Source organism: Pleurodeles waltl, chromosome 2_1, assembly GCF_031143425.1.
Source record: "Pleurodeles waltl isolate 20211129_DDA chromosome 2_1, aPleWal1.hap1.20221129, whole genome shotgun sequence".
Classification (NCBI taxonomy): domain Eukaryota; kingdom Metazoa; phylum Chordata; class Amphibia; order Caudata; family Salamandridae; genus Pleurodeles; species Pleurodeles waltl.
The window spans coordinates 779967028-779986146 of record NC_090438.1 but is presented as its reverse complement, the minus strand read 5'-3'; the positions used below and the strand labels follow the sequence as shown (position 1 = coordinate 779986146).

General features: G+C 42.3%; 1 protein-coding gene across 6 annotated transcripts in view; it reads right to left on the bottom strand.

The window, feature by feature from the left end:
• Positions 1-19119, bottom strand: part of NUP153 (nucleoporin 153) — a 630217-nt gene that overhangs the window by 98528 nt on the left and 512570 nt on the right. For all 6 annotated transcript variants that reach the window (XM_069218389.1, XM_069218381.1, XM_069218361.1 and 3 more), the window contains 2 exons: positions 17200-17397; positions 6481-7323 (listed from right to left, as the gene is read on the bottom strand). In XM_069218389.1, the coding sequence (XP_069074490.1) occupies positions 6481-7323; positions 17200-17397 (1041 nt within the window). The remainder of the gene's footprint in view (positions 1-6480; positions 7324-17199; positions 17398-19119) is intronic.

Genomic DNA, 19119 nt, shown 5'->3' with positions numbered 1-19119 from the left:
ACTCCTTGGATAAGCCTACTGCTCGACCACACTACCACAAAATAGAGCATTAGTATTATCTCTTTTTGCCACTATCTTACCTCTAAGGGGAACCCTTGGACTCTGTGCATGCTATTCCTTACTTTGAAATAGCACATACAGAGCCAACTTCCTACACGGGTTATGCATTACTTTGTTTCAAACTGAAGGGTGATATTTCAAAAGTGTCTGTACTTTCATTTGGAAGTTCATCTGGCCTGGTGTAGTAAGATTTGTGGCAGATTGAACACAGCCTAACTGTATGCTCTTGTTTGCCTTTGGTGTTAATGGTGTGCATTAAGAAGATACTGACTTCGAATAAAGTCAGGTTCCTGTTAAAAGATTGAGGCCATCTTTCCTTTGAAATTATACAGATATTCATTTCAAGGGGCACAATGTTCAACGTGCTCGATATTAGAAATTATTACCTTGCCAGACCTCACTGACATGTCAAAATCAACATGGCAAGTATATAAACTGCTCTAGAGTAAGAATAAGTATGACACACAGAGGTAACTGACCCAAGTTTGCGATATAGAATATTTAAGGGCTTGGGAGACCAATGGTTTGTTGAACTGAGGGAAGGTTCACGTTTGGGCTGTGGTATACCCAAGAGCTGAATGCTTGCCAGTGTATTTTCAAACCACAATATTTGCGATTGTGGGACCCAACTTGCGAAAACAGACGCAGTGTGTGACCGGCTGAATTTGTTGAACTATTGGCTAAGGGCACAATGTCATGCAAGAGCTCGGTTGTAGCCAAACCATCAGTGGATAAGTGGTTGCATTTTTCAAGTAGGTGTTCTAGTGGGAGGGATTGTCAAGATTTGTAGTGGGGGTAGAGTTTAAGTGGTGGTAGAGGGCATGCTATGCATGTACAGACTCCAGGAGTAGTAAAGGTTGCCAATTCATAAAAAGCCTTTGTTTATGGTGTTCCTCTTCAGCAGTGCTGGAAAAGGAATGCATTACCACAGGAGGGTGATGGTGGTAAGTATACAAATTAAAGTTCCCCACCAAGCTCAAGTGTTTTCAGCCTAATTCGGTGGAACAGATTGGCATGAGAAGAAAGGAATATGTTCACAATGTAAGCTATTAAAGGTTTTTCCACCCAACTAGAATAACTGTACTCTTCAAGACATACAATTCCAGTCTTCAATTTTTTGGCAGCTATGAATAGAGGTTGGCACTGGGAGGCCCTACATCTAAGTCTGCATAGTGATGAATGATATTGGTTATGACTGACACTGCCAACCCTATGCTGAGGTTTCTAAAAGAGGGGCTCTAACCAGTATATAAGCATCTTTCTTGAATTCTGCTTCACTGTTAAGTGATGGGGTGGCTTCCGGACTTGTACCTTGAGAATGTAGTGGATGAAGCATGGGAGATCATTTTAAGTGCTGTGTGTTCCCATGAGAAAGTACAGGAAACATATTTTGGGGTTCGAGTGTGGTTGTATAGACACACTGCTTGTTTTCTATTGTTGAGGGGGAAGTCAGTACTTTAAGATGCATGTATGAGTCTTCAGACGAAGCATTAATTGACAACGCTGGCAATGAATATTAAAACTAAGTGTTTAATATGAAGTCCAGAAGGGCATTAGTAAGCCTTTAGGGGTAGTAAATCCTCCAACCCCAGTGGTCATCTCTTAATGACAATGCTATTTCCCAGGATAATGGAAGAAGCCAGGAAAAAATTGTTCAAGTCAATTTGAAATCCGATGATGACAAATGGACATTTCCAACAGCCTCCTCAAATTCACAGATTTCAATGAGTCAACAAAATAAAACAGCTGTGTGGCAAAGAACATGACAAATAGAACATAATTACAGATGACCGTATAGAAGACACCCAGAATAATTATTGCCGCCTCAGATTGAGTCAAGCAATAAGTCACCAATTTCGCAATGAGTAGATGAATGAAAGTGCTTTACAGCATACTGTTTATGGGGTTCAAGAGAAAGCAATTATATTTGTAAATCTCTCCTTCTACAGATCAATCACATGCTGGAAAACAGTCTTAAGGAACATTTAAACCAGCTTAGGCCACCACATCAATTGTTCTCTCAACATATACAAAATATTAAAAGGGCATAAAAACATAGAAGGAATTAGGATCTGTTGATACATTTTTGACTGCTCACTTTAAGAGTACAAACATTAGAGGTCTACTGCTCTGCTCCCATTTCAACTGCAACGTCAAGCAAAACGTGATACAGGATGCGTTTTTTTGGCCTGAAACAGCCATGTTTGAAGCAATACATTGTTTTAGGTAAGCATCCTTCATCAAACCAATTAAAAAAATACAATGAGACAGCACACACCATGAAATAATGTTACTGTATCTTCTCTCTGCCTATATTTAAGGTTTACCAGCCTCAAAACCGACTGCTTAGTTGGGACAGTAAATAAAAAAAATAAAATCAAGCATCATCCATGCCAGAGGGCAAGGTGGTGCTCATAGTGACTTCTTTTTATCAGATTGGTGCAGAAAATCAAGTGACATTTGTTGCTTGGAGTATAAAGAACTATACAGATGCAAGTTAATGAAATGCATATATATGGAAAATGTCACTTACCTAGTGTACACATCTGTTCGTGGCAGTAGTGCTGCAGATTCACATGCTGTTCATAGTCCGCTATCGAGTGTTGGGCTTGGAGTGTTACAAGTTGTTTTTCTTCAAAGAGGTCTTTTTTCCAGTCACATGATCAAGTGACTCCTCCTCTCAGCGATAGTGCACATGAGCATCGACTCCTTCGTTAGATTGTTTCCCCACAGAAGAATTAAGTAAGGAGTGAAAGATTGTGTATGCACAACTCTAGATATATAAGAAGTAAATAGGATGTCAATGCAAAACTATATATATATATATATATATATATATATATATATATATATGGGAGGAGGGAGGGTGCATGTGAATCTGCAGCACTACATGCCACGAACAGATGTACACTGGTTAAGTGAAATTTTCTGTTCGATGGCATGTGTAGCTGCAGATACACATGCTGTGCATAGACTAAAAAGCAGTTCTCCTTGCAAAATAGCGGTGGCTAGTCTGTAGGAGTTGAAGTTGCTTGAAATAATGTTTTTAGGACAGCTTGTCCTACTGTGGCTTGTTGTGAGAAAACATCAACACAGTAGTGTTTAGTAATTGTATGAGGTGTTGACCATGTAGCTGCTTTACATATATCAGCTATTGGTATATTTCCTAAAAAAATAAAAGCCATTGTTTCACCTTTCTTTCTTGTATAATGTGCTTTAGGAGTGATTACAAGTTGTCTTTTTGCTTTGAAGTAGCATGTTTGTATACACCTAACAATCCATCTAGCTAAACCTTGTTTTGACATTGGATTGCCTGTATGTGGTTGTTGGAAAGCTAGAAAAAGTTGTTTTGTTTTCCTAAATTGTTTAGTTCCGTCTATGTAGTACATTAAGGCTCTTTTGAGAGCTAATGTGTGTAGAGCTCTTTCTGCCACAGAATCTGGCTGTGGGAAGAAGACTGGCAGTTCCACTGTTTGACTGATATGAAATTGTAAGACTACTTTTGGTAGAAATTTGGGATTTATTCTTAGTACAACTTTGTGTTTGTGTACTTGGAAACAAGGTTCTTCAAGAGTAAAAGCTTGTATTTCACTTACTTTTCGTAAATTCACAACTGCCACAAGAAAGGCAACCTTCCATGTTAAAAAATGAATTTGGCAAGAGTGCATGGGTTCAAAAGGTGGCCCCATAAGTCTGATAAGTACTATATTTAGATTCCATGCTGGAACTGGTGGTGTTCTTGGTGGAATGATGCGTTTTAATTCTTTCATGAAAGCTTTAATAACAGGAACTCTAAATAAACAGCTATGTTGAATAGTTTGTAAATATGCAGATATTGCAGTAAGGTGCATTTTTATTGAGTAAAAAGCTAAATTAGATTTTTGCAAAATAAGTAAATAACATACAGTATCTTGTATTGATGCTGAGAGAGGATCTATGGTTTTAGATTGACAATAATAAACAAATATTTTCCATTTGTTTGCATAGCACGGTCTAGTAGTGAGTTTAACGTGCTTGTTTAAATAACTTCCATATACTCTGATGGGATTTTAAATATCCAAATTCTATGACTTCAGGAGCCAAATCGCTAGATTGAGAGCCTTGGTCTGGATGTCTGATTTGACCTTTGTTTTGTGTTAACAAATCTGGTCTGCATGGTAGTTTGGAGTGAGGTACCACAGATAGATCTAGTAGTGTTGTGTACCATGGCTGACGTGCCCATGTTGGTGCTATGAGTATCATGTTGAGTGAAGTTTGACGCAACTTGTTGACCAGAAATGGAAGGAGTGGGAGAGGGGGGGGAAAGCGTAAACAAATATCCCTGACCAATTGATCCATAGAGCATTGCCCTTGGACAGTGGATGTGGGTGTCTGTATGCAAAGTTTTGGCATTTAGTATTTTCGCTTGTTGCAAATAGATCTATGTCTGGCGTCCCCCACTTTTGAAAGTGTTTATGAATTAGTTGAGGGTGAATCTCCCATTCCTGTGTTTGTTGGTGATTTCTGCTGAGGACATCTGCCAACTGATTGTCTATCCCTGGAATGTACTGTGCTAATAGATGAATTTGATTGTGAATTGCCCATTTCCAAATTGTTTGGGCTTGAAAGGACAGCTTAGATGAATGTGTCCCTCCCCCCTTGTTGAGAATACATGGTTGTCATGTTGTCTGTTATTATAAGAACATTCTTCTGTTTGAGAAGAGATTGAAAAGCTTTGAGGGCAAGGAACACAGGTGGTAACTCTAAATGGTTTATGTGTAGCTGTTTCTGTTTGACATCCCATTGCCCTTGAATGTTATGATTGTTTGGGTGAGCTCCCTGACCGATCATTGATTCATCTGATGTAACTATGGTCTGAGGCACAGGGTCTTGAAATGACCGCCCCTTGATTAAGTTGCTGCAATGCCACCACTGAAGGCACATATGTGTTTGGCGGTCTACCAACACTAGATCTTGAAGTTGACCGTGTGCTTGTGACCATTGTTGCGCAAGCACTGTTGTGAGGGCCTCATGTTTAATCTTGCATGTGGGACTACTGCAATGAAAGACACCATCATTCCTAGTATTTTCATGACAAATACTACAGTGTATTGTTGATTTGGTTGTATAAGTGGAATTAGATTTTGAAAAGCTTGTATCCTTTGTATATTTGGATACGCCAGAGCTAGTTGAGTATTTAGGATAGCACCTAAATACGTTGTATTTGTGCTAGCTGAAGGTGTGACTTTTGGTAGTTTATAGAAAACCCTAGGGTGTGCAGAGTTTTTATCACATACTGTGTATGATTTTGGCTTTGTGTACGATTGCTGGATTTTATTAGCCAATCATCTAGATAATACATGGATATGTTGTCTTCTAGGTAAGCTGCTACTACTGCTAAGCACTTTGTGAATAACCTTGGAGCGGTTATGCCAAAAGGTAACACTTTGAATTGGTAGTGTTTTCCTTGTATAACAAACAAGAGGTATTTTCTGTGGGCTGGATGGATGGGAATGTGGAAATATGCATCTTTGAGGTCTAGGGCTGTCAAAGTCCTGTTTTTGTAGCAGTGGGATAACATCTTGCAGAGTTACCATGTGGAAATGTTCTGATAGGATATAGAGATTTAGTGGCCTGAGGTCTAGTATTGGCCTCAGGGTGCCATCTTTTTTGGGAAGTAGAAAGTACAGTGAGTAAACTCCTGTTCCTAGTTGAGACCGCAGAACTAATTCTATTGCTTAAGTAGTAGAGACTGAACCTCTTGTTGTAAGAAAACCTTGTGGTTTTCTGATGGTACTACTGTTTTGATGCTAGATAAATAATGCGATCGATACAATACTGACGAAAGGGAAGGTTTTCTAAAGTTTTCCGAAACAAAATCTTGGAGCGAGAGGAAACCCGTCTGAACCAGACGGCAGAAAGAAAACAATCTAACAATGGAGTCGATGACCATGCGCAATGGAACCAAGAGGAGGAGTCACTCCATCCCGTGACTCTAAAAGACTTCTTCAAAGAAAAACAACTTGTAACACTCAGAGCCCAACACTAGATGTCGGAATTGATATGCATAGTATGTATCTGCAGCTACACATGCCATTGAACATATATGTATATAACCTATTCACACAGGGTGGCAGTGAAAACCTTGTTATAGAGGCTGTTGATCAAATGTGTCAATGAAGAGCAATACAATAAATTCTACACTTATTGTAACAAGTTTATCCTATAAGACGGCAGGGCATTTTCTTTCTTGACTTATAGCATGACCCTGGTAAAATGAGCATTTACTTTTCTACAACTGAGAAATTCCTATTTTGCACCTACAAGTTCTCCAATCATTCAGTCTGCTACACAAAGCACGTCTGTTATTTGGCTAACTACTGCATTATAAAGTTTCAGACCCCTTGTATGATCAGAGCTTACTATTACTATTTCTTTTACCTGGTGTACTTGTTGACACTCCAAAAGTCAAACTCTGCTTAGCTGACGGTTCTGCTTCTTTTGACTCTGCAGGTTTTGCCACACTGAAGCTGAATGTTGGTCGTGCAGGATCGGCTTTGGTTTGATCACTTTTCCCAAAGGAAAATGCCGGCTTGACCGGTTCTTTATCAGTTTGCGTGCCAAACATCAAGGAAGGGCCCGAGGCTCCAACAGCATCAGATTTATCTTCCGTCCTCCCCACAACAAACGTTGGGACAGAAACTGTCGCTTTTGGTGGATCCACTTTGCCAAAAGTAAATCCTCCAAGGGGTGCTGGGGTCTCTATCTTATCACTTGGCTTGCCAAATGAGAAAGGAGATGCAGTGGCCTCTGATTTTTCCTCTGCCTTTTTAAAGCTAAAGGCTCCAGTGCTCTCCAATTGAGCTGTAGAATTTGTGGAAACTGAACCAAAAGCAAAACCGCTAGAAGTGGTTTTAAGGTCCTTTTCCTGCTGGGCAGGGGCCTGTGTGCCAAACTGAAGAGGTGCTGCTGGAGTATTGGTTGTTCCAGAGGCAAGTCCAAACGTGAAACCAGTACTTCCTTGAGGGCTGTCCTTTTTTGGCTCGGTCTTGGAGTTAGTTGATTGGATGCCAAAAGAGAACTCCCCACCTTTGGGAAAAGAAAACCCTGCTGTTGCAGTGTTGGATGAACCGGAGTCTGAAGTAGTAGCACCAAATTTAAAGCCGCCCTGGTCACCAAACTTAAATCCACTAATGCTTCCTGATGTCTTAGAGGCCTCAGATGACTCAATGCCAAACTTAAACGAGGGTGCAGCTGCGCTTGACGGAGCAGACGTCTCAAAACCTAAAAAAAGAACAGAAAAGGCATTAGATATCTGGGGCTGTGATTAACCTGATATACCCTATTGCAGTCCTACAAAAGAATCTTCTTGTAAACAGTAAATACAAATATAATTTTAAAGAGTCACAAAGATGGCAAAAGGAATTGGGCTGCTAATACCTTTATTGGGCTGCTAATACCTTTATTGGGCTGCTAATACCTTTATTGGGCTGAGCACAATTTAAACCAAATGGGTTTGCTAGACTGGTAGGTGAATGGCTTCTAAAGAACATGACACTACATCTGCACCTTTTTGATAGATAACCCATGTAACAAATTCAGGATAGCACAAGTTGTTACCTGTAAAGCACACTGATCATTCACTGGGTAAGAACTGAGTTTTAACAGTAAATACATTAAAAAAAACAGCATAAATGAGAGAAAAAACACCAGGATCTGGTGCGCACTGCAATTGTGTATGATAACACAGCATTGTTTTGTATTGAGGTATTCACATCGAAAGGAGTACCATGATAAACCGCTCTTGTCCAGTTTTTAGCTTAGGATTTCCTGGAGGAGTACACAGCAATATCATTAAGTCCTCCAATTTATTGGGCAAGATTTTGATGGCTTATACCTAGCGTTAACAACTATTTACTGGTACGGTTACATCAGGCCAGCAAGTAACAGAACTAAGAAAATGGGACCAGCAGCTTCTACCTTCAAAGGATCATCACTGACTACAGAGGTTATAAAAGTCGAAGTACAATCTATAGCTAAACACAGTGGTCTCCAATTCTACTCAGGTTTGCATCACACTGAACGGCATATGACTGTTTTCTCTGACTATTAAAAGCCTAAATTACACATTGCTTGTAAACTGTTTTATCAGCAATTATTTTGCATAGAAACCAAAATCAGGAATTCACTTTGTCATAAAAACAATTAACCATGACCTGACGTTGTGCGTCACCTGACAAAACAGATACAAGATTCGAGGTGCAAAATCTAAGATCAAACCTTAAAGCCCCATTTGAGACTGTTTACCCATGTGTAGGAAGTTGGCTCTGTATGTGCTATTTCAAAGTAAGGAATAGCATGCACAGAGTCCAAGGGTTCCCCTTAGAGGTAAAATAGTGGTAAAAAGAGATAATACTAATGCTCTATTTTGTGGTAGTGTGGTCGAGCAGTAGGCTTACCCAAGGAGTAGTGTTAAGAATTTGTTGTACATACACAGACAATAAATGAGGTACACACACTCAGAGACAAATCCAGCCAATAGGTTTTGTATAGAAAAATATATTTTCTTAGTTTATTTTAAGAACCACAGGTTCAAATTTAACATGTAATATCTTGTTTGAAAGGTATTGCAGGTAAGTACATTAGGAACTTTGAATCATTTCAATTGCATGTATACTTTTCAAGTTATTCACAAATAGCTACTTTAAAAGTGGACACTTAGTGCAATTTTCACAGTTCCTGGGGGAGGTAAGTTTTTGTTAGTTTTACCAGGTAAGTAAGACACTTACAGGGTTCAGTTCTTGGTCCAAGGTAGCCCACCGTTGGGGGTTCAGAGCAACCCCAAAGTCACCACACCCGCAGCTCAGGGCCGGTCAGGTGCAGAGTTCAAAGTGGTGCCCAAAACGCATAGGCTAGAATGGAGAGAAGGGGGTGCCCCGGTTCCGGTCTGCTTGCAGGTAAGTACCCGCGTCTTCGGAGGGCAGACCAGGGGGGTTTTGTAGGGCACCGGGGGGGACACAAGCCCACACAGAAATTTCACCCTCAGCGGCGCGGGGGCGGCCGGGTGCAGTGTTAGAACAAGCGTCGGGTTCGCAATGGAAGTCAATGAGAGATCAAGGGATCTCTTCAGCGCTGCAGGCAGGCAAGGGGGGGCTTCCTCGGGGAAACCTCCACTTGAGCAAGGGAGAGGGACTCCTGGGGGTCACTTCTGCAGTGAAAGTCCGGTCCTTCAGGTCCTGGGGGCTGCGGGTGCAGGGTCTTTTCCAGGCGTCGGGACTTAGGTTTCAGAGAGTCGCGGTCAGGGGAAGCCTCGGGATTCCCTCTGCAGGCGGCGCTGTGGGGGCTCAGGTTTTGGTACTCACAGTCGTAGAGTAGTCCGGGGGTCCTCCCTGAGGTGTTGGTTCTCCACCAGCCGAGTCGGGGTCGCCGGGTGCAGTGTTGCAAGTCTCACGCTTCTTGCGGGGAGATTGCAGGGTTCTTTAAAGCTGCTCCTTTGGATAAAGTTGCAGTCTTTTTGGAGCAGGTCCGCTGTCCTCGGGAGTTTCTTGTCGTCGTCGAAGCAGGGCAGTCCTCAGAGGATTCAGAGGTCGCTGGTCCCTTTGGAAGGCGTCGCTGGAGCAGAGTTCTTTGGAAGGCAGGAGACAGGCCGGTGAGTTTCTGGAGCCAAGGCAGTAGGTGTCTTCTTTCTTCCTCTGCAGGGGTTTTCAGCTAGGCAGTCCTTCTTGTTGTTGCAGGAATCTAGTTTCTAGGTTCAGGGAGAGCCCTTAAATACTAAATTTAAGGGCGTGTTTAGGTCTGGGGGGGTTAGTAGCCAATGGCTACTAGCCCTGAGGGTGAGTACACCCTCTTTGTGCCTCCTCCCAAGGGGAGGGGGTCACATCCCTAATCCTATTGGGGGAATCCTCCATCTGCAAGATGGAGGATTTCTAAAAGTTAGTCCCCTCAGCTCAGGACACCTTAGGGGCTGTCCTGACTGGCCAGTGACTCCTCCTTGTTATTCTCATTATTTTCTCCGGCCTTGCCGCCAAAAGTGGGGGCCGGGGCCGGAGGGGGCGGGCAACTCCACTAAGCTGGAGTGTCCTGCGGTGCTGTGACAAAGGGGTGAGCCTTTGAGGCTCACCGCCAGGTGTTACAGCTCCTGCCTGGGGGAGGTGTTAGCATCTCCACCCAGTGCAGGCTTTGTTACTGGCCTCAGAGTGACAAAGGCACTCTCCCCATGGGGCCAGCAACATGTCTCTAGTGTGGCAGGCTGCTGGAACCAGTCAGCCTACACAGATAGTCGGTTAAGTTTCAGGGGGCACCTCTAAGGTGCCCTCTGTGGTGTACTTTACAATAAAATGTACACTGGCATCAGTGTGCATTTATTGTGCTGAGAAGTTTGATACCAAACTTCCCAGTTTTCAGTGTAGCCATTATGGTGCTGTGGAGTTCGTGTAAAACAGACTCCCAGACCATATACTCTTATGGCTACCCTGCACTTACAATGTCTAAGGTTTTGCTTAGACACTGTAGGGGCACAGTGCTCATGCACTGGTACCCTCACCTATGGTATAGTGCACCCTGCCTTAGGGCTGTAAGGCCTGCTAGAGGGGTGTCTTACCTATACTGCATAGGCAGTGAGAGGCTGGCATGGCACCCTGAGGGGAGTGCCATGTCGACTTACTCATTTTGTTCTCACTAGCACACACAAGCTGGTAAGCAGTGTGTCTGTGCTGGGTGAGGGGTCTCTAGGGTGGCATAATACATGCTGCAGCCCTTAGAGACCTTCCCTGGCATCAGGGCCCTTGGTACCAGAGGTACCAGTTACAAGGGACTTATCTGGGTGCCAGGGTGTGCCAATTGTGGAATCAAAAGTACAGGTTAGGGAAAGAACACTGGTGCTGGGGCCTGGTTAGCAGGCCTCAGCACACTTTCAATTCAAAACATAGCATCAGCAAAGGCAAAAAGTCAGGGGGTAACCATGCCAAGGAGGCATTTCCTTACACCATGTGCAGCCAGAGTCTACATAACTTCGACAATCTAGAACCTCCTGAGTACTTAGGTGTTCATTTCTTTTCATTATAGCTCAGAGGCGTCCATGGTTCCCAGATGATCCCAAACTTGAAGAGGCAACCTCTGGTTTTATAAACACCATTTCAGACACCATGTACTAGTCCAATTCCATGCACCATTTACCTTTGGACTGTTTACATTAGACCACTCACGCACTTTTTTGACCACCATTTGACTAACAGAGCAAAGATTTAATTTATTTTTGGACATAACGTCATTTAAAATACCTAAAATAATGCACTGATATGTTAGTCACACCTGTTTCCAGGACTGGCAATGGAATTATGCAAATCTCTTCCCAGTATGCCTGTATTATGCTGCTGCCCAATATGGTTTTAGGAAGGAGCCCGCCTTGCTTCCACGTGTGACATCCAACAAATGGCATAGAAGCCCCATTTTGTGGAATCAGTTCCAATGATAGAATGCTCAGTAAAGGATCTCAGACTAGCTTTTATGGCACTTCTCTTGGTAGCATCATAACAATCTCCTGTCTACATCTTTGAGTGGGCCAGCTTCTCCTTACCTTTTTTCCCCAAGGCCACCCAGATGGTCAGGAGTGATGTTCAGTCGCGTCCTGTGAAAGTAGAATTTGTCTACCCTCGTAAATCCGTTAGAACTCTTTTTACTGAGGTGCCGCTGGTATGCTTGCCCAGTCAGTCATTTGAGTCAAAAGTGTGTCAATTGTGTGTAGCAGAACTTCTGTGCTTCTGGCAGTTGGTATTCTTCTCTGAATTGTGTGAATGTCTTCATAACCTTAGTGCTCACTGCTTAGAGCTGGGAGATGACAATGAGGTCTCATTGCTAAAACCCCGTTAGCTGTGCCGACTTGAAGTAATACTCCCTTCCATAGCTGTGCTTCAAGTGTTAAAACATTTTGCTGATCCCTTTACTGAATTGGCCCTTTTCTGCCTGCCTATTACTGCCCTGGAAGCAATAGTGGGGCTACTTAATTTCCTACTCAACAGAAATAATGTAAATATGTTTTCTTTCCTATGGGGTATCTATCCATTTTAATCAGTAGTTCCAAGATCAATATATGTACGAGTTCTTCAGAATATAGAGAGGGAGGCCCAATATTAATTGTTAGATATTGGAAGATTCTATCCCTTCATTATAAACTGATGAATATAGTGTGGTCAGTGCAATTCCTAATAATCGACATCACAAAGGTTTCTCAGTTCAGCCTCTTCTTACTTGAAATGTCAGAGACCACATATAGCGCAGCAACCATTTTGAACATAGCTGCTTCTTTTTCAAAATACCTGGGCATAGATTTCTATACCTCTTTACATCTTCCCAAAACTAGGCCAATGTTCTATTTAGATTACTTGTGAGGTATGTATTCCATCCACTTTATTGCAATTCCCAGATTTCTGAACCCACACCACTTGTTGGGGTACTTAGACTCATGTGCTGGATGTAGTAAAGTGTATTTTGCCACACGGGTGTACATAAACACATGCATACACAGTTATGATTCGACCTCAAACGTGTAAAACCACTGAAATATGCTAGTTACGATTATCAAAGCATACATGGCGCACTACAACTGACGGCACTTAAAATGGTGCCATTCTGTTCTCTTGATAGCCCTTTTGTTTCTATAACCTTGTCTAGCTAGAGTTTTGAGCATGGCTGGTGGAGCAAGTTACGAATGGAGTACATATAGGACACTGTGTGGGCTGGCACAAAACATTGGCTGCCCTGCATGTTTCCTTAGTCATTTGTGGTTGTGACCGTTTGTATATACTTTAGACCTATGGTCAAGTCTTGAAATGAAGCAGGTGCCTGTTGGGCTCCAAAAATCTCAGATCCCTGCAAATCTAGTTTACAGTCACATCTCCCCAGCTATATTGAGGGTTACCTCAGTCTGCAGTTCAACTAGTTAGAATCTGCCCTTCGAGCAAGTAGCTCTAAAATATGACAGAAAACACAAACACCCCCCCCCCCCCCCCAAAAAAAAATGCACTCCCTCTTGGTTTAGGAAATGCTGAAACTTAAAAAGTGGAAAAAAAACAAAAAAATCAGACATCATGGTTGGAAGCTCCTTTCGCCAGTGCCTCACCTACACCTATAAAGCAGAATATTGCACACTCACCTCATCTTCCAGTAGCTTTCTAGATTAAAGAGACTGCAGGAGCCCAGACAATATAACCTAAATATGCCAAGTCACTGCCCCATTGGGACTGTGAAGTTATTCCTCCTCAAACCAGATCTAAGGTAATGTTCAATTTGCTGCAGCCAGTCACCCAGGTTCCAGAATCTTATTTAACAGCCTTTGTATCTCCCAACTGTTCCCGAGATCAGAGTATTTAAAGCCAGAGTTCATTACAGACACTACACCCTACTTCCCAATCATGACTGAACGTAGGTTCAATCGGGGCCCCAAATACTTTGAAGATTAAAAGTAAACATATCAATCAGAAGGGTAGGGATATGTTAGAAGTGACAGCCTTATGGTGGTCGTCCCCTAAACCTTTTGCCTCACATTTTTGCTGATTTCTTTTTGTTCGCCTTAGGGCTGTGCACTTTACCACTTCCGACCAGTGGTAAAGTGCATGTGCTCTCTCCCCTAAAACATGGTTTGATTGGTACATCCACAATTGGCATATTTAATTTACAAAAGTCTCTGGTAACAAGCACTACAAGTGCCCAAGGCCTGTAAACTAAATAGTACTAGTGACTGTGCCACCCACTTCAGTAGCCCCTTCAAACAGGTCTCAGGCATGCCACTGCAGGGCTTGTGTGCAGTTACACTGTCACATCCACTTAGCATTTAAAACCTCCAGCAAAGCCTTAAACTCCTTATTATTACATATGTCACCCCTAAGTTAGGCCCTAGGCAGGCAACAGGGCAGGGTGCTATGTAACTAAAACGTATGGCATGTACTTTTAAGTGTACATGTCCCAGTAGTGAAAAACTCCCAAATTTGTTCTTCAGTACTGTGAGGCCAACCTCTCTCATAGGTTAACACTGGGGATGCCTTTTTACATTTAATAAGGTGTCATTCCTAATTGAGAAGGAGTAGGTATGTCATGTTTAGTACCAATGGAATTGTAATAAGAAATCTTCTAATGGCAAGGTCAGAATTCTTACAATTTTGAAAATGCCACTTTTAGAAAGTTGACATTTTTCTGTTCTTAGCCCTGTGCGCCTGCAGCATGCCTCCAATTCATGTCTGGCCTGGGTGACATCGGGAATTTGTGCATTCCTTCTAGACAGCCACACACACAGGGAGCTTAGGTGTGACTGATGTGCCGTCAACAGCCTGATGGCCCACCCTAGCCAGGGAGGGAAGGGAGGAGCTAACAGCTGAATAGGCAGTGTCCTGCTTCAACATAAAGGGCTGCATACCCCCTGCAGTGAGTCTGGCGACAGGACAGGAAGAAAAGACATCTGTGCACTTCAAAGACCCTTCTTTGAAGTCACCCCCACTTCAAAGGCACACCAGGATAAAAGTGCTGGACCTCTGACCCTACCAACTCAGTACACTGCTGGACCTCCGAACTCTGCCAGGATGGAGGACTGTTGTGCTGCTACAAGGACTCCCACTCTGGACTGCTGCTCTGGAAGAAGTGCTTTTCTGCTGTGCTGCCCTGCCATTTATCCTGCTGAGAAAGGAGTGGACCCATCTCACTTGAACCCAGAGCGACTCCAAGGGTATGCAGGCTTGCCTCCTATTTTTCTGAAGTCTCAGGGACACAAGAATTCAACCCATCAACAAGAGCACCTGAACTTTGCTTGCTACAAAGTCTTGCCCTGCCTATTTGTGGCAATCCAGTCATAGGCCTTTAGAAGTGGGTATAAAGGTCTGTAAACTGCCAAAACCTGCATATCAACACTGTTTCACCGATCAGAACCAACACATCTACATTGCCGCATTGCCACTGATGAGGGTCGCGGTCACAGCATCGCCAGCCCAATACTGCTGCAAGGACTGAGCCCCACACTGCTGACTGCATGATGCATTGCCTCTATTCCTGCTGCATCTCCGACTTTGTGCAACTCAGAGAATATGAATCACCTATATCTTCAGGATCGCCACCAACACATCAACTCTTGATCCTCACATCTTGTTCGACGTTAACACATCTATGAACCAAGGTACTGTTTCAGTGGACCAAGACTAATACCAGTATCCAACCTGTGTTCCATCGCGTTCAGCTTGACTTTTCAGATGTGGCCCGGCCTAGCGTGTCCTGACAGCCGCCATTAGTGCTTTACACTCCTAAGCATTACTATGTTTATTCTTTAAAAATTCATAACTCAACTTATACTTATTGGACTTTTGTCATTTTAGTTTAGTTCATAAAAATATACTCTAGTTTTCTAACAGTGTGGAGTCTTTCTGTAGTGTTTCCACTGTGTTACTGTTTGAAAAGTTGCACAAATACTTCACAAATTCCTTCTTAAGTTAAGCCTCCCTACACTGTGCCGAGCTACCAGAGGATGAGCACAGGTTAAATTATGGTGTGTATCTAACTGACTGGACTAGACTAGGATTGTGGTTCTGGCTTGGACAAGATGCATAGTTCTGCAAACCAAAAACACAATCTGTAACAGGATAGATATGGATTTCTTTCCCCGAATGAGCAAACTGTGCCATCATTTGTAGTTAAGAATCTGGTGGCAGACAGAATAAAGGAAAGTTCTCCATGAGTATTTCCTCTGAAGTCAGGAACAGAATATCTCTGAAGATGCCAGGAATCCAGAACATATTTTAAATACATTAACCTTTCATATAAGGAAATTCTGTTAGAACACACCCAGAGGAAGCAGCTTCATAAACCAATTGAGCGCAATGATTCACTATTCAAGTGCACAGTACTGAAAATAACACTTCATAAACAACTGGTAGAAAAAGCAAAGCACAGAGCACGTATGTTTATTAATTCACATGTGAATTCGGACGCTGTCTCCTTCAGACTTGCTGAAGGGCCTTCATTCACAGCAGGGTCAGTAAGGCACTAAATTTGTTACATTCCTTGAGCAATGATCTAAGAACACATGGTATTTCTGGGTTTATTTGTGATGGGAAATTAAATTGAGTTGTTTTTGGCTTATGAAGACATAAAAAGGTTTCAGCCTCAAAAAATTATTGTTTAAGGTTGGAGACACATGTTATTTCTACTAGGGTGAGTATCTTTCCTTAGAGGAAGTTTCAGTTATGACAGTCTTTTTGACAAGTGTCAGGATTTAGAAAGATTTCTAAAACTAACACTAGGTTTACATAGTATGCATTTAGCATTTTTATATGACAGCAGTGTGGCATCTGCCAGGAAATAACAGACTACTCATGAAGTGGAATGCAGATTGTCTCTGTGAAAAACTGGGTATGAGCCGAAAAGACCTTGGGTATCTCTTGAAAATAAAGCAAAGTCCTTCGGGGAAAAAAGTCACAATTCTTAAAGTTTAATGTCCAGAGGCAGCTTTTCTTTTTTAATTCTCCAAGTGCCATTCAATGGCAGGATTTTCAAAAGCTATGCTTAAAGTGACTTGGTTACAAGAGTACTTTTGTGCCAAAGATGAATGAGGGATTAGAGTCGGGTACTATGCAAAAAATAAGATGGATAATGTGAACACGACTCGGCAACCTGGGGAAGGGCCACAGTTCTTGAGGCACATCACAGTTTATTATGTGAGAAATACATGAATAGGACAGATAAGTGTCTCTGAACAAGTGATTTATCTGCCAATAAAATTACACCTTGCACAATGTATATGTCAAATTCATACAGACCCCGTAGATACTATTCTTAACTGTGCATGTCTCGGAGCAAGCAAGGTGCGTAAGCTATCATAGAAGAATAGGCAATGACTATTCACCAATAATCACTTGTTGCTGTTATTAGAACTGCATTAAACATTTACCCTATTCTACATGGCTACTTGACTATTTCTATCACGCGATCAAAACTATCATGGGTAAGACTCCACTGGGAAGAAAATAAGGTACAAAACATTTTGAAACATTTTATACATGCAATACTAAATGATTAATGTGTCTATTTAGAAGATGACAGTAAAAGGACAGGCAAGGATGTCAATTCACTTTCTCCTCCAATGTAACAATTTTGCTCAATGCTTACAAGATAAAGGATATCTACCTGTTAACTCTGCTTTCGTGCCTGGCTTTGCACTTTGACAAGCTGCACACTTAGTAGTATCAGGCTTGTTTTGCACTAAGCAAGTTTCGCAGTCCCAGGCTCCATCTGGCTTTTTGAACTTGTCTCCAAATCCAATCGGTCCTGTGGAAGAGGCAGAAACTGAAATAGCCGAGCTGCTCGTCACAGGTGCAGGATCCCCTAAAACAACAAAATATTTTAGGTTGAGTAATATTATTGGGTTCTTTGTGCTGCTTCCTTGGCTCACTTGTAAAATGGTACTATCTCATTTAGAAACTGCTGCATCACACAACTGCGAGGACCTGAGAATTGTGGCCCAAACCCAGAAGACCTACTGGTTGCAAGGCAAAGTAACATATGCCAAAAGGTAGCCAGTGAGAGACTATAAACTTTCAGAGATTTAGGTAGGGCTGTAATCTATGCTTTTCGGGGATATATAATGCCACTAATGGGGCAGCAGATGCTCAAGCAAATAGATAGTAAAATCTTCTCAGTTACTTCTTGGTTGACCCCTTTGAGAATTTAAGAATGAAACGTAAGTGTAACAAAAGTAAACATCTGAAAGAAACTGCCACACCTGCTTCATGCATGCACATGCCACTGGGACAGACCAAAACGGACCAAAACCAACATCCGTTGAAAAATGGCGTTATGGAGAATAAATTAAACAATTTCTTTAAACAACAAATATATTTTACAACTCTGCAGCACTACTAACCTTTGTCCTGTTTATTGGTGAAGCATCCTTGCTGTGTCTGAGGTATGTTCTGCTTCCCTACCACCCATCTGCATTATTGGATAAACCATCCTATGGTATTCCAAAAAAAGAACAGTAAAAGCAAATCTATTTTCTGTATAACCTGGCAGAGTACTTGATAGTCAGAGTTGGGCTAGTGCTACATCAAGATCACGTAGGTAGGTTGGGGCTGCACAGTGAAGCAGCATACTGCTGGCATTCTAGTAGTGGCTGCACAAACCCTTTTACTTAGAAATTAAGGGGAATATGATGAAATGCATTTACCAGAATGCAAATTGGAACTTTTTCTGCAATGACACCAGTGCGCTCCCCCACAACAGCACTGCAGGAGCAAAGCAATCTTTTTTTAGTGTTCTTAATACCGTACCTGTACCAGCCTCTAAGACCGTGGTTAATTCTCTAAATGAGTACATTCAAGATTTTTTTCTGGCGAAGGCGAGGTCAATAGAGCCTGGGCAGATGGCCTTCGAGTGCACAAAGATTACTATGTTTTTTGAAGCAACTGGGACACTTTGTAATACTTGAGGATCTCTCAAGTCACGTTGACTGCACTGGAAGGAAAATGTTACTTACCCAGTAAGCATTTCTTTGTGGCATGAAGTGGTGTAGATCCATATGCTCTGCATACTTTGGTCATCTACTGTTGGGTCCAGAAGGTTGCAAGCTGTTTTTCTTCAAAAAGTCTTGCAACTCACAAGGTGCAGTGACTCTTCTTGCTGGCAATGGGGATGGGCATCTACTCCATTGTTGGATTTTTTTCCCCCCAACTCCTTTGTTAGATTGTTTTCCCACAGGAAGGTGAGACTTGAGTGTAAGAGTAAGAAATTAGATGACCGCGCAAATAAATGTATGAATTTTGTGTAAGAAAACTAAAGGCACAGGTGTCTGGGAAGGCAAGTGGGCGTATGTGAATCTACAGCACTACAAGCCACAAACAGATGCTTACTGGGCAAGTAACATTTTTTTGATAGCATGTGTGGCTGTAGATGAACATGCTCTTCATAGACTAAAGAAGTTGCTCTCCAAAGCGGTGGCTAACCTGTTGGTGTAGCAATGGTATGGAAAAGTGTATGTAGCACTGCTTGACTTATGCTAGCTTGTTGGCGTGCTAAGACATACACACAATGTTTAGTGAAGGTATGGGA